Below are 12183 nucleotides of genomic sequence, written 5' to 3' on the forward strand. Positions count from 1 at the left end.
GTTCTGGGGATGCAGAGCAGAACCAGAAGATCTGAGGGGTCCAGACGGTTGGTACAGTAATAACAGATCTTTAATGTATTGTGGTGCTAAACCATTCAGTGATTTATAAACTAACAGTATTTTAAAGTCTATTCTCTGAGCTACAGGGAGCCAGTGTAGGGACTTTAAAACTGGTGTTATGTCTCCATCTTCCTGGTTTTAGTGAGAACAGCAGCAGCAGCTTCTGGATCAGCTGCAGCTGTTTAATTGATTTATTAGTCAGACCTGTGAAGACGCTGCTGCAGGAATCAATGCGCTAAAGATAAACGCATGGATGAGTTTCTCTAGATCGTGCTGAGACATGAGTCCATGGAATTTGATTAGATGTAGTGGTGTTTTTAAATGTATGCATGATAAATAAATGGATAGTATAAAAATGTATATAAAAGTATGTATATTTATATGTGTGGGTGTGTATATTAAATTACGGATAGAGGAGGACATGAGGAAATGTTCCTATGTATAAATAGTATGAATTAGACCTCTAAGATCTACACTCCATACCAGCAGGTGGCGGTAATGCTACTAAACGTTTGTTGCCAACCGCCAATAAAACCAAGAAAAAGAAAAAAGAAACAGTAGAAGAAGAAGAAAAGACAAAGAAGAAGAAAAGAAAATCCTCCCAGTAGGTGGCGGTAATACACATCTATAAGTTGTTTGCCAACCGCCATTAAAACAAGAAGAAGAGAAAATCCTCTTGGGGCGGAGTGACTCCAACAGGAACATCCGGGAAAAACAGGAAACAGTTTAGAGAGAAAAGTCGGAGGAGACGCACGTGGGATCATTTTCGGCTCGGACTGAAATCAAACTAACACTGAACAAGGAGAACAGAGAGAGAACTGAGCGACTAGAGACACAAACTGCTGGAGGACGAAACAACAAGCAAACCAAAGTAAAAGTAAGTTCATAAAGTTTCTACAGGAGAGAAAGTGACTTCCTGGTTTAACTTTCTGTCTGCTGTGTTTTCAGCTTCACTCTGAGGAGACAAAATGGCGTCCAGATCAGACGATGATCTCTGCTGTCCGATGTGTCTGGATATATTTAAGGATCCGGTTCTTCTGTCATGTAGCCACAGCTTCTGTAAGGAATGTCTGCAGAAATGTTGGAGAGCAAGACCTGGTCGCTCATGTCCTGTTTGTAGGAAAAGATCAGCATCAGTTGCTCCTCCCTGTAATCTGGCTCTGAAGAATCTGTGTGAGTCTTTGTTACAGCAGAGAAACCAAAAAGCTTCAGAGGATCTCTGCTCTCTGCACTCTGAGAAACTCAAACTCTTCTGTCTGGACCATCAGCAGCCAGTTTGTCTCGTCTGCAGAGATTCAGATTTACACACCAACCACAGATTCAGACCCATCGATGAAGCTGCTTGGCCCCACAGGAAGAAGCTTCAGGAAACTCTGGAGCCTTTAAAGGAGAAGCTGGAGCTCAGGAAGAAAGTTCAGGAGGAGTTTGATCAGACAGCAGAACACCTGAAGGTCCAGGCCCGACACACAGAGAGGCAGATTAGGGAGCAGTTTAAGCAGCTTCATCAGTTTCTAGCAGAGGAAGAGGAGGCCAGGCTGGCTGCACTGAGGGAGGAAGAGGAGCAGAAGAGAGGGATGATGAAGGAGAAGATGGAGGCTCTGAGCAGAGAGATAGCAGCTCTTTCAGACACAGTCAGAGCCACAGAGGAGGAGCTGAGAGCTGCAGACGTCTCATTCCTGCACAACTACAAGGCTGCAGTGGAAAGAGTCCAGCGCTGCCCCCTGCTGGAGGATCCACAGCTGCCCTCAGGAGCTCTGATAGACCAGGCCAAACATCTGGGCAACCTGGCCTTCAACATCTGGAGCAACATGGAGACCATGGTGACCTACACTCCTCTGGTTCTGGACCCAAACACAGCTGGTCCATGGCTCCATCTGTTTGATGATCTGACTGGTTTAACTGACGGAAAGAAACAGCAGCTTCCTTATAATCCAGAGAGGATTGACTGGTGGGATTGTGTTCTGAGTTCTGAGGGTTTTAACTCAGGGAATCACAGCTGGGATGTTGATGTTGGAGACAGTAAATACTGGGAACTTGGTGTGATAGAAGAGTCTGTGAAGAGGAATGAAGACATAAAGTCTGGATTGTTTTATTTTGAGTTCTATCAAGGTAAATACTCAGCATCTTCTCCATCAGCTCCTTCCATTTTTCTCTCAGTCCAGAAGAATCTCCAGAGGATCAGAGTGAATCTGGACTGGGACAGAGGAAAACTGTCCTTCTCTGATCTGGATACTAACACACACATACACACCTTCACACACACCTTCACTCACAGGATGGTTCCATTCTTCAGTGCTAATAAAACAGTAAAGATCCAACCGATGAAGATCTCAGTGATCAAACAGCAGCTCTGATGATCTCAGCATGAAGAACAAATCAATCATTACTGATCAGATGATTGATTGGTTTTATTATTGACTTGTTCTTTTAATTTTACTTATAAAGGATTTTATAATGAAAACTATCAACAGTTGCACAAAAGTAATGTCTTTACTTTTGGTTGAAGAGTTATTTACATAAATGTTGTGTAAAAGAGACATTTCCAAACAAGAAGATACTGTTTTTATTATTTTGGAAGAATTATGTACAAAAAACTGATCAGATCCTTCATGGGAACAAATGTCTGTTGTTCATGTCTCCTGTTGATCTGAAACAGCAAAATAAAGCCAATAAAAACAGACATTTACCAGGTTTCTATTCATTAATGGCTTCAGATTAAAGTAAATGATGCGTTAATGTTTCCTCTCACTGATGACTTGATTTTATTGGTCAGTGGAGGAACGTCGCCCTGAGACCTTTAAAGTCATTTCATCTCCTACAGCTAGAAAAACACGATGAAGGATTAAATGAAGGCCAGTTCAGGTAAAAACTCAGGTGGATTTTGTCAACATGAAACTGTAAATATTAAAGAGCAACAGATTCATCGTCCACAGAAGCTGATTATGAAGCAGAAACTCAGGTTGGCCTGAAATCCCTTCATCTCTGTGTTAAATGGTGTCGGCTGGCAAACGGCAACAATTAGCTTAAAGTATTTCAGTGAAATTGGAGCCAAAATGCAACATGTTAAAGATAAAAGAAGGATTTTAGTTGTTGATTTTATGGTTGACTTTTAGTTTCCTGCTCTGTGACTCAGAGCAAAGAGACGGGCAGGAAATGAAGGTTAAAACGTTTAAACAGGTTTTTCTGCTTTGGCCGATCCTCCTCTTAGATTAGCACACTGTAAAAAAGGACAGTCAAGTATGGAGAGCCATTTCAGCCAAAATTAAATAAATAAATGGGTGAAATAAATAAAAAATGAGTAAAATAAATCAAAAAATGAAGAAAATGAGTGAAATAAATAATTTTTTAAATGAATAATTTAGCTTTTTCATTAACCCATTTTTTCATTTATTTTTCATATTATCAATTTCTCAATTTCCCTTTTTTCATTAATCTATTTTTCATTTACCCACTTTTCATTAATCTATTTTTCATTTAACCATTTTTTAATTTAGCTTTTTCATTAACCCCATTTTTCATTTCTTTATTTTTCATATCAATTTCCCAATTTCTCTTTTTCATTTATCTATTTTTTATTTATCCCTTTATCCATTTACCCATTTTTCATTAATTTATTTTTCAATTAACCACTTTTCAATTTCCCTTTTTATTAACCCAATTTTTCATTTATTTTCAGATTATCAATTTCTCTATTTCTCTTTTTCATTTATCTATTTTTCATTAATCTATTTTTCATTTGTCCATTTTTCATTTAGCCCTTTATCTATTTACCCATTTTTCATTAATCTATTTTTTAATTTAAACATTTTTTGATTTCCTTTTTCCTTTAACCTGATTTTCTGTTTCCCAGTTTCATTAATCAATTTATCATATATCCCTTTTTTATTTACCCAATTTTCTTTTATCTATTTTTCATTCAACATTTGTTTGAAAAATCTTTACTTTTCCCATTTTCCAATTCCCCTTATTCATTTAGTATTTCCTTATTTTCTTATTTATCACATTCTATTTCCCCGCAAAACTTAGGAAAAAAATAAATGCAAATGAGGAGAGGCACGTCATCAGGCTACAACTTCCCCAATTGGTTGGTTAGCGTCACACCCATACTCAAGAAAGATGGCGACCTACTAACGGGTTATCAATAAGCTGAAGCTCATTAACTTCATTAGAAAATAGTGTTATTACTCCTGACTTTAGTTTTCGTGTGGCCGCTCAGATAGAACGTGTTTCAGTTGGCGGCTCTCATGGACTCAGAGCTTCACCGTCGGGAGTTTTTATAGTTTGAACGAAGCGGCCGCTGAAGTTGGCTTACGATTGAAGGTTCGGGACACCTTCGTAGCTACCAGCTGTGATCCAACTATAAGGAGCAACTTTACTGTACATCGTAAGTTAATTGCAATATCCAGAGGCAGCTACGGAGCATCGGGCTGAAAGAATGAGAGTGGAGAGCCTTGGAGATCTGCATCGGAGGCCATCTTTCAGACATGCACCGCTGCTGTCCGTCCAGGATCCTCCGGTTGCCCAGACGTTACATGGTAAGCTACTAACGCTGATGTTTGTTTTCCAACTACAGTCATATTTAATCAATAGGGCTCAATTACGATCGCGGGAGGTTTTGAGTTGATCTCGGCAGTAGGTGACAAACTGAACGTCTCCAGGATGTTGAGACCAGCACGTCCTCTGATCCAATACATCTTATTAAGGATAAAATCAACAAAACGTGTTCAAATTAATGCCCCAACAGGTTGATTAAAGACAGTAAAAAGGTAGGAGTGGTTTCGAGTCGATCGCCTTGTTTTACCTTTGTAAACAGACAACCTGAATACAGTGACCTTTAGTGAGGGTACAGAATGGAGAATGGATAAAAGCTGAACTCCTGCTACAATCTTTGCCTCTCTTGGTTACATCCCTGAGGTGTGCCAAGTGTGGCCCACATGCATATAAAGTAAATATGACTATTAATTTAAGTATTTCTTTGTATGTATAACTTGCCCACGTTAGTTTCCCTGTTTTTGGTCAACATGTGCCTCAACATGTGGTTACTGTTCCTTAGAGGTGGACAGAGGACCCACAATTTGTACTCCAGGAATAACAGCAGCACTTCAACATGTTTTTACTCAAAGTAAATCGTAGCTGAATAAGAAATTAAACAAGAGTAAAGAAGCATTTGGTAAAAAGTTTATCAGTACTGAGTAACTGATCAAGTTATCAATTATTTCATATCTAAAAAAATTACACAATTAGAAGGCCCAAAATATTAAGTTCAGTGGAAATGATGGTATTTTAAAGACAAAATGAAAAATTAGTTTAAATAATAGTGATGCCTCATAATAAAATGACTTGAGTAAAAGTAAAAAGTTCAGCATAGTAAGAGTATTCCTAAAAGTTCATTTGAGTTTCAAAAAGTTACTCAACTATATTTAAGTAAATGTAATTAGTCACTCCTAAACTCTGCCCTTCTGAGGGAACAGGAGAAGGAACTGTTAAGGAAATAAATTAATCTTATTTTGATACTAAACATTGTTTCAATTAACAAATGAATCATAACACCCAGAACATATTCTGTTATGTTTATTCAAGGGTGAAGGAACAGAATGACTGGAGATCCTGGCAGAGAGGGACCAGGGCTGACAGTGAGGAGAACCGTCTGCACTGTGAGCAGCACCAGAACTCCTGATGGATCTCCTTCAGGAAGAAGCAGAGATGGCCGACCTCCACAGAGAAGAGTTCACCCAAACATCAGAGGAAAAATGAATGCTGCTCAAACAGAGCAGCCTCTTTTCTTAAACCCAACACACACACACAGTGTCCTTAAGCAGTCTTCAAAATAAAAGACTTCCTCTATTCAAATAAATCATGTCTTGCACTTAAATATATTTCACTTCACCTTTTTTTTCAGCCTGGAGACGACTGAACAGAACCATGGAAAATTAGTTGTTGTTCATGTACAGACCATAAATATGGAGTCCAGCTGTGTTTGATGCTGCTGGGCAGACTGACCACTGGGAACCTCTGAGCTCTGCTGGTCCACTCTGTGGAGGAACCAGGAACAATCAGGAAGTCAGGAAATATTTATACAGCAGGATTCACAGAGAAAATCCCCAAAAGAATCACATTAAAAGTCCTTAAAGCAGAAAAACAGAGCATCACATGAACTAAATACAAAGAAGTTAAAAAGAGGAAGAAGAACTACAAGGATGAAGACCAGTAACACCAGAATCACCAGTAGACATTTTAAAAAGTTGGTGCTGAACTTGGACTTCAAACTGTCCACACTGTCAGCAGATCTGATGCTGGTGGAGACAGAGTCCCAGAGCTTGGGGACAGTGTGAAAGTGAAGGCTCTGCCCACACAGGTCTTCAGGACAGTATGGGACATCCATCAGGTTCTAATGACTGGATCTGATGTGATGTGGAAATGGAGGAGCTCTGAGATATGTGGGTGTGTCCATGTGGGATCCTCTCCTGGATGTTAGAGGATTTAAAATGGATCCAGTAGATCCTGGAAGCCAGTGAGCTCACATTATACCTGCCCACACAGAGACAATTAGAAGGTAAATGTCCATGAAGTGATATCTGGATGTGAGCAGTGAACCAGATGATTTACAAGTAGTTGTAAAGATTTAATGTTCCTGTTGATCCCACTAAGAACCAGCAGAACCTCTGATGGTCCACATCAGCTCAGTCTGGTTGAGTTCCAGCAGATCTCAACTGCCACATTATGAAGCTTTCCTTCCTGCTGAACTGATCTCACAATGCACACAGGAACCAAGTCCTGATGGACCAGACTGGTTTATCAGGTATTTCCCAGTGGGCAGTGGAAATGTGACCCACTGTTAGTCTGACATGGCGCAAGGAAGCAGCAGAACATCATCATCATCACCCAGATATGAAGATATGAAGGTGTTTTCATTAGAACAGAGCAGCTGATTTAGATAATGGATCTAACCTCTGTAAATATAACTGGGAACATCTGAGTTGTTACTGGTTCAGTTTCAACAGTTGGAGCAAATAGAAACAGCTCACCTCTCTGATGATGGAGCTCCAGATTTGAAGTCAATGAGACGACCCTTTGACCTGTCGCTTTTATAGGACATACGGCTGGGTTCTGATTCTTGTCTGAAACTGTGATGGATCCTGGTAATAAAAAAATAAAAACTTTCTGTGGAGTTTTGCTTTAATTAGTGTGACTGATTGTAAAATAAAGAGCAGTGAGAGACAGCAGAATCAAACAGATCAACTAGATGTTCTAAATTTCATCCTCAGCTTAAAAACTGTCTGTGATTCTTTAAATATCACCCAGTTAATTAATAACCCACCAGACTTAATAACAAATGTCCTCTAAAATCACCACTTGATTTAATTATGAAAAACGCGTCGCATAAATATAAAGGGATAGGAGATTTTGAAAACGACCTTAGTGACACAGTTAGAAATCTCAAGTTACCAAAACCTAAGCCACGTATCCTGACAAAAAGAGATTTAAAACATCTAAATGATCAAGCTTTTGTTCATGACTTGTTACATTTTAACTGGAATAGGGTCTCTCTTTTCGATAATGTTGCCCTTGCCTGGCAGTATTTCCATGAAGAGTTTTAAGACTAATAAATAAACATGCTCCTGTACGTAAAATTATGGGGAAGGGATTAAATAACCCATGGTTTTCCTCAGCTATTGGGGTTCTGCTTAAACAAAGAAATGCAGTTTGGGCAAGAAAAAGTAAAACTGTGGAGAGCTGGCTCTGTTTTAGGAAATTTCAGAATAAATGTACTTTATTAATTAAGAAAGCAAAGTCAGATTCTTTCCTTGCCGAGATGACAAAAAATTTAAATGATCCAAAGAAATTTTCGAAAACAGTGAAATCAGCTGCTGAGCAGGCACCACTGAGGGACTTTCCAGATTTTATTTGGAATAAAAATAAAATGGTTTCTGATAAATTAGCAGTTTTAAATTATTTTAACTAATATTTTATTTTTGTAGGCTCTCTATTTGATGATTTAAATTAATTTGGGCCAAATATAAATACTGATTATCAGTTTTTAAATGATTGTAACTTCACCACTTATAATTTTTCCCCTGTTTGTGCAGCTGAGGTTCTCAGAGAATTGAAAAACTTAGACACCAAAAAATCAGCAGGGCCAGATAACCTGAATCCTTTTTTTCTAAAATTAGCTGCAGAGTTTATAGCAGAGCCATTGTCTCATATTTTTAATCTAATTATTATCTCTAATAAAATCCCAAGTGTCTGGAAATCAGCATTTGTTTTGTCTCTATTCAAGGGTGGAGAATCATCACAGGTAAACTATCACAGACCAATTTCTAAACTACGTATCCTAGCAAAATCTTTTGAAAAATTAGTCGCAGTTTTAAAAAAAGTATAGTCTGGTTTTAGAAAAAAACATAGTACTGTTACTGCCACTTTAAAGGTTATTAATGATCTTATTCAGGCTCTTGATAACAAAAAGCTTTGTGTTGCTCTGTTTATTAATTTATCAAAGGCATTTGAGTTCTTGGCCCACTTTTATTCTCTATTTATATAAATAACCTGTGTGAAAATCTGTCAAAGGCTTTTTATCATTTTTATGCAGATGATTTAGTAATTTACTGCTTCATCACTTGTACAGGCAATTCAGTATTTGCTTTTAATGTAGTTCAAACCTGTTTACAAACTGAAGTTTGTTCTGAATGTGGATAAAACAAAAGCAATGGTTTTTTCACACTCTAGAAAACTACCAGAAATCCCTCTGTTGCTTACAACTGCTGTAGGAACACAAATTGAGTTTGTCAGTAATTATAAATATCTTGGCTTTATTTCAGATAAAGAGCTTTCTTTTAAAAATCATAGCAAATATGTTACAAACACTGAAAATGAAGATTGGGTTTTATTATCAAATGGATCTTGTTTTTCTCTCAAAACTAAAAGTAAATTGGTAGCTGCAACATTCCTGCCACTCCTGGATTATGGATTTGTTTTATATATAAATGCTTAGACCAAATGCCTTCAATCATTAAACACTGTTTATCATTGTGTTTTAAGGTTTGTAACCGGTGGCAGAGTCTCACACATCATTATGAGTTTTATGCAGAAGCTGAATGTCGTCCTTTAACCGTACGGAGAAACAATCACCTGATTACCCTGATTTATAAATCTCTACTCAGCTTGGCTCCAACATACTTAAACTCTCTTTTACATAGATATGTTAATTCCCATTTACGTTCTAACAAAAAATTTGTTTTTGCATGTTCCACTTTTCCGAACTGAAAAAAGGAAGAAAGCTTTCAGTGTGATGGAATCAGCTCCAGTCTGAACTCAAGATGTCAGAACTGGTTTCTCTGGACTTATTTCAAGTGATTCTTAAAAATAGACAATGAGATGCTACCAACAGTGTCACCGTTTTTAAATTGTTTTCTACTGTGCAAATGTATTAATTAGTTTTATTCTGTAACCATGTTGCTGTGTGTAGCAGACTTCTGCCCAGGTCCCTCTTGAGAATGAGATCTGGATCTCAACGGGGTTTACCAGGTAAAATAAAGGAAATATACAAATAAAATAAATGATTCCCATCAGAACCGGTCCAATCCTCCAACATGTTCCTGATCATTGATCCTCCTGAATAATGTCCAGCCTTGTTTAAAGAGCAGAAAGATCTGATTCTGAGACAAACATGTTGGTTTAAATGACTGAGAGAAGTTTGGTGATCTTAGTGTTGAGCTCTGACATGGAGAAGAACCAGGAGTCGTTTCCACTCTGACCATCCAAGGAGGATCTGATGGAGCTTCATTCAGAACCAGATGGTCAGTTAGAGACACTGAAGCTGAACCAGATCCACATGATCTTATGATCCCTTTATTGTATATCTATATTCTCCCACTGGCTCAGGTTATAACAGGAGATAAGATCAGCTACCATAACTATGCAGATGATACACAGCTCTACATCACAATGTCACCAGGTGACCTTTGACCCCAATCAATCACTGAATAGATGCTTAGAACAGATAAATGTGTGGATGGGCCAAAACTTTCTGCAGCTGAACAGAAACAAAATTTAAGTTATCTTTGGACCTAAAGAGGAGCAACCTAGAGTTACAGATCTAGAGTTATATATCTAGAGTTATGGATCTAGAGTCAATGCATAGCTTCAGTTATTACAACTAAAAACCAGCGATCAGTCTGAAACCTGAGAGTAGTGATGGACTCTGACCTGAACCTTCAGAGCCACATTAAGACAGTCACAAAGTCGGCCTTCTATCACCTGAAGAACATCTCCAGGATTAGAGGACTGATGTCTCAGCACAATCTAGAGAAACTCCATGTGTTTATCTTTAACCGCATTGATTACAGCAACAGCGTCTTCACAGGTCTGACTAATATATCAGTCAAACAGCTGCAACTGATCGCAATCAAGTTCTAAAGTCCCTACACTGGCTCCCTGTTGCTCAAAGAATAGACATTAAAATACTGTTGTTAGTTTATATATCACTGAACGGCTCAGCACCACCATACATTAAAGATCTATTGTTGTTGTAGGAAGCGTCTAGACCCCTCAGGTTCTGGTTCTGATTATGCATCCATAACCAGAACCAAACAAGGAGAAGCAGCATTCAGTTTCTAGGCACCACAAATTTGGAACAAACTTCCAGAAAACTATGAAACAGCTGAAACACTGGGTGCCTTTAAATCTCAACTTAAAACCCACCTGTTCAGAGTTGCTTATGGAACGTAATCAGTAACTAATTTAATGATGACACTTGACTTCATGTGATGTTTTGATTGTCGATTCAATGTTCCATAACTGTGTTTTTGTGTTTGTTTTTTGTGTTTGTTGGGATGTAAAGCACATTGAAATGCCTTGCTGCTGAAATGTGCTATAGAAATAACATTTGATTGATATGAACAGATCAGTTACAGCAGTTAGAAACAGTTCACCTCTCTGTTGGTGGAGATCCAGGAGATTTAAAGTCAATGAATCCACCCTTTGACCAGTCACTCTTAAAGGACACACAGCTGGGTTCTGGTTCTGGTTCTGGTCTGAGTCTCTGATGGATCCTGGCAGAAACATGATGATTAAAACTGAATCTGTTCAGTCTGGATGAAGCAGCAAAGAGGAGCAGCAGCAGCTTCATCACCACGTCTGTTTTGGCCTGATATAGTGAACGCTGTGTGAAAAGGGCTGTGGACAGTTAGAGATGGTGACCTCACCTCTGACCTTTGCTCTGGCTCTCATCTTCCCCACACAGAGTGGTTTTAGAGGGAGGGACTCCCTCCTCTCTGTCCTCACACTGATCCATGCTGCTGAATTCACATCAGCTCACACACACTTTCTAGCTTCACCTGCAGAGGAAACACACATCATTCATCTGCACATCAACTCTGATCATCCTTTACATCATTAGTGCTGGAAAAAGATCAGCTGCTTCTCCTCTGATTGGCTCTTCTTCTCTGCTTCATATCAGTGTCAGGTGAATGCAGTCAGACAGCAGAGAGGCAGAGGAAGCTGCCATCAGCTGCTGCACTTCTACTATCAGTCCACTAGATGGAGACATGGAGCAACATTTACATTCACTGGTTCAACCTGAACAACAGGAAGGATTTTAGTTAATCATTAATTTCTACAAGTGGATTATCTGCAGGGTCAAATATTAACTATTCAATAATCTGAATGAATCAAACCAATTTTAATATTTATTTTGAAAGGAAGCAGCAGGAAACTGTTGCTGACGTTAATGGTGGAGACTAGAGGTCGGTACCAGGAAAAAAAACATGAATCAGTTCGGAGAAGAAAACAGAGAATCATCAGCTGTTCATCATGTTGTTTGATCTAATAATCCTGTAGATTAACCTTAAAACTGCAGATATTAAAGTTTGAGCTGAAATCAAAAGTGAACATTTTCTCCAAACATCAGAAATTAGAAACAATCAGGAAAGTTTCTGATGAGAAAGTTCAAGAAATAAACAAATTAAACTTACATTTTGTTAAAACGATAAAAATAGTTAAAGAAGAAAAACAACAGACGGACTGGAGCCACACCCGAACAGGTGAATTCAAACTGGAAGTAAATGTGACGGATGTTGCGTGACTGGTGACGTCACAGCGCACCTGACTTGTAGTTTCTCTTTTCAG

General features: G+C 38.5%; 2 protein-coding genes across 2 annotated transcripts; one reads left to right on the forward strand and one right to left on the reverse strand.

Moving 5' to 3' along the window:
* The first annotated feature begins 728 nt into the window (after positions 1-728).
* Positions 729-2536, forward strand: LOC145554289 (E3 ubiquitin-protein ligase TRIM35-like). The gene is made up of 2 exons (XM_081613828.1): positions 729-937; positions 1009-2536. The coding sequence occupies exon 2, from the start codon at positions 1029-1031 to the stop codon at positions 2412-2414; it is 1386 nt and encodes a 461-aa protein (XP_081469954.1). The 5' UTR covers positions 729-937; positions 1009-1028; the 3' UTR covers positions 2415-2536.
* Positions 2537-3954: 1418 nt separating this feature from the next.
* LOC103460609 (uncharacterized) lies at positions 3955-12141 on the reverse strand. Its single transcript, XM_081613990.1, has 5 exons — positions 12030-12141; positions 11262-11393; positions 10989-11108; positions 7086-7196; positions 3955-6092 (listed from the first exon to the last, which is right to left on the reverse strand). The coding sequence occupies exons 2-5, from the start codon at positions 11348-11350 to the stop codon at positions 6002-6004; spliced, it is 411 nt and encodes a 136-aa protein (XP_081470116.1). The 5' UTR covers positions 11351-11393; positions 12030-12141; the 3' UTR covers positions 3955-6001.
* Positions 12142-12183: the final 42 nt, after the last annotated feature.

The sequence above is a fragment of the Poecilia reticulata genome, chromosome 12, assembly GCF_904066995.2.
Source record: "Poecilia reticulata chromosome 12, P_reticulata-male-v2, whole genome shotgun sequence".
NCBI classification, from domain to species: domain Eukaryota; kingdom Metazoa; phylum Chordata; class Actinopteri; order Cyprinodontiformes; family Poeciliidae; genus Poecilia; species Poecilia reticulata.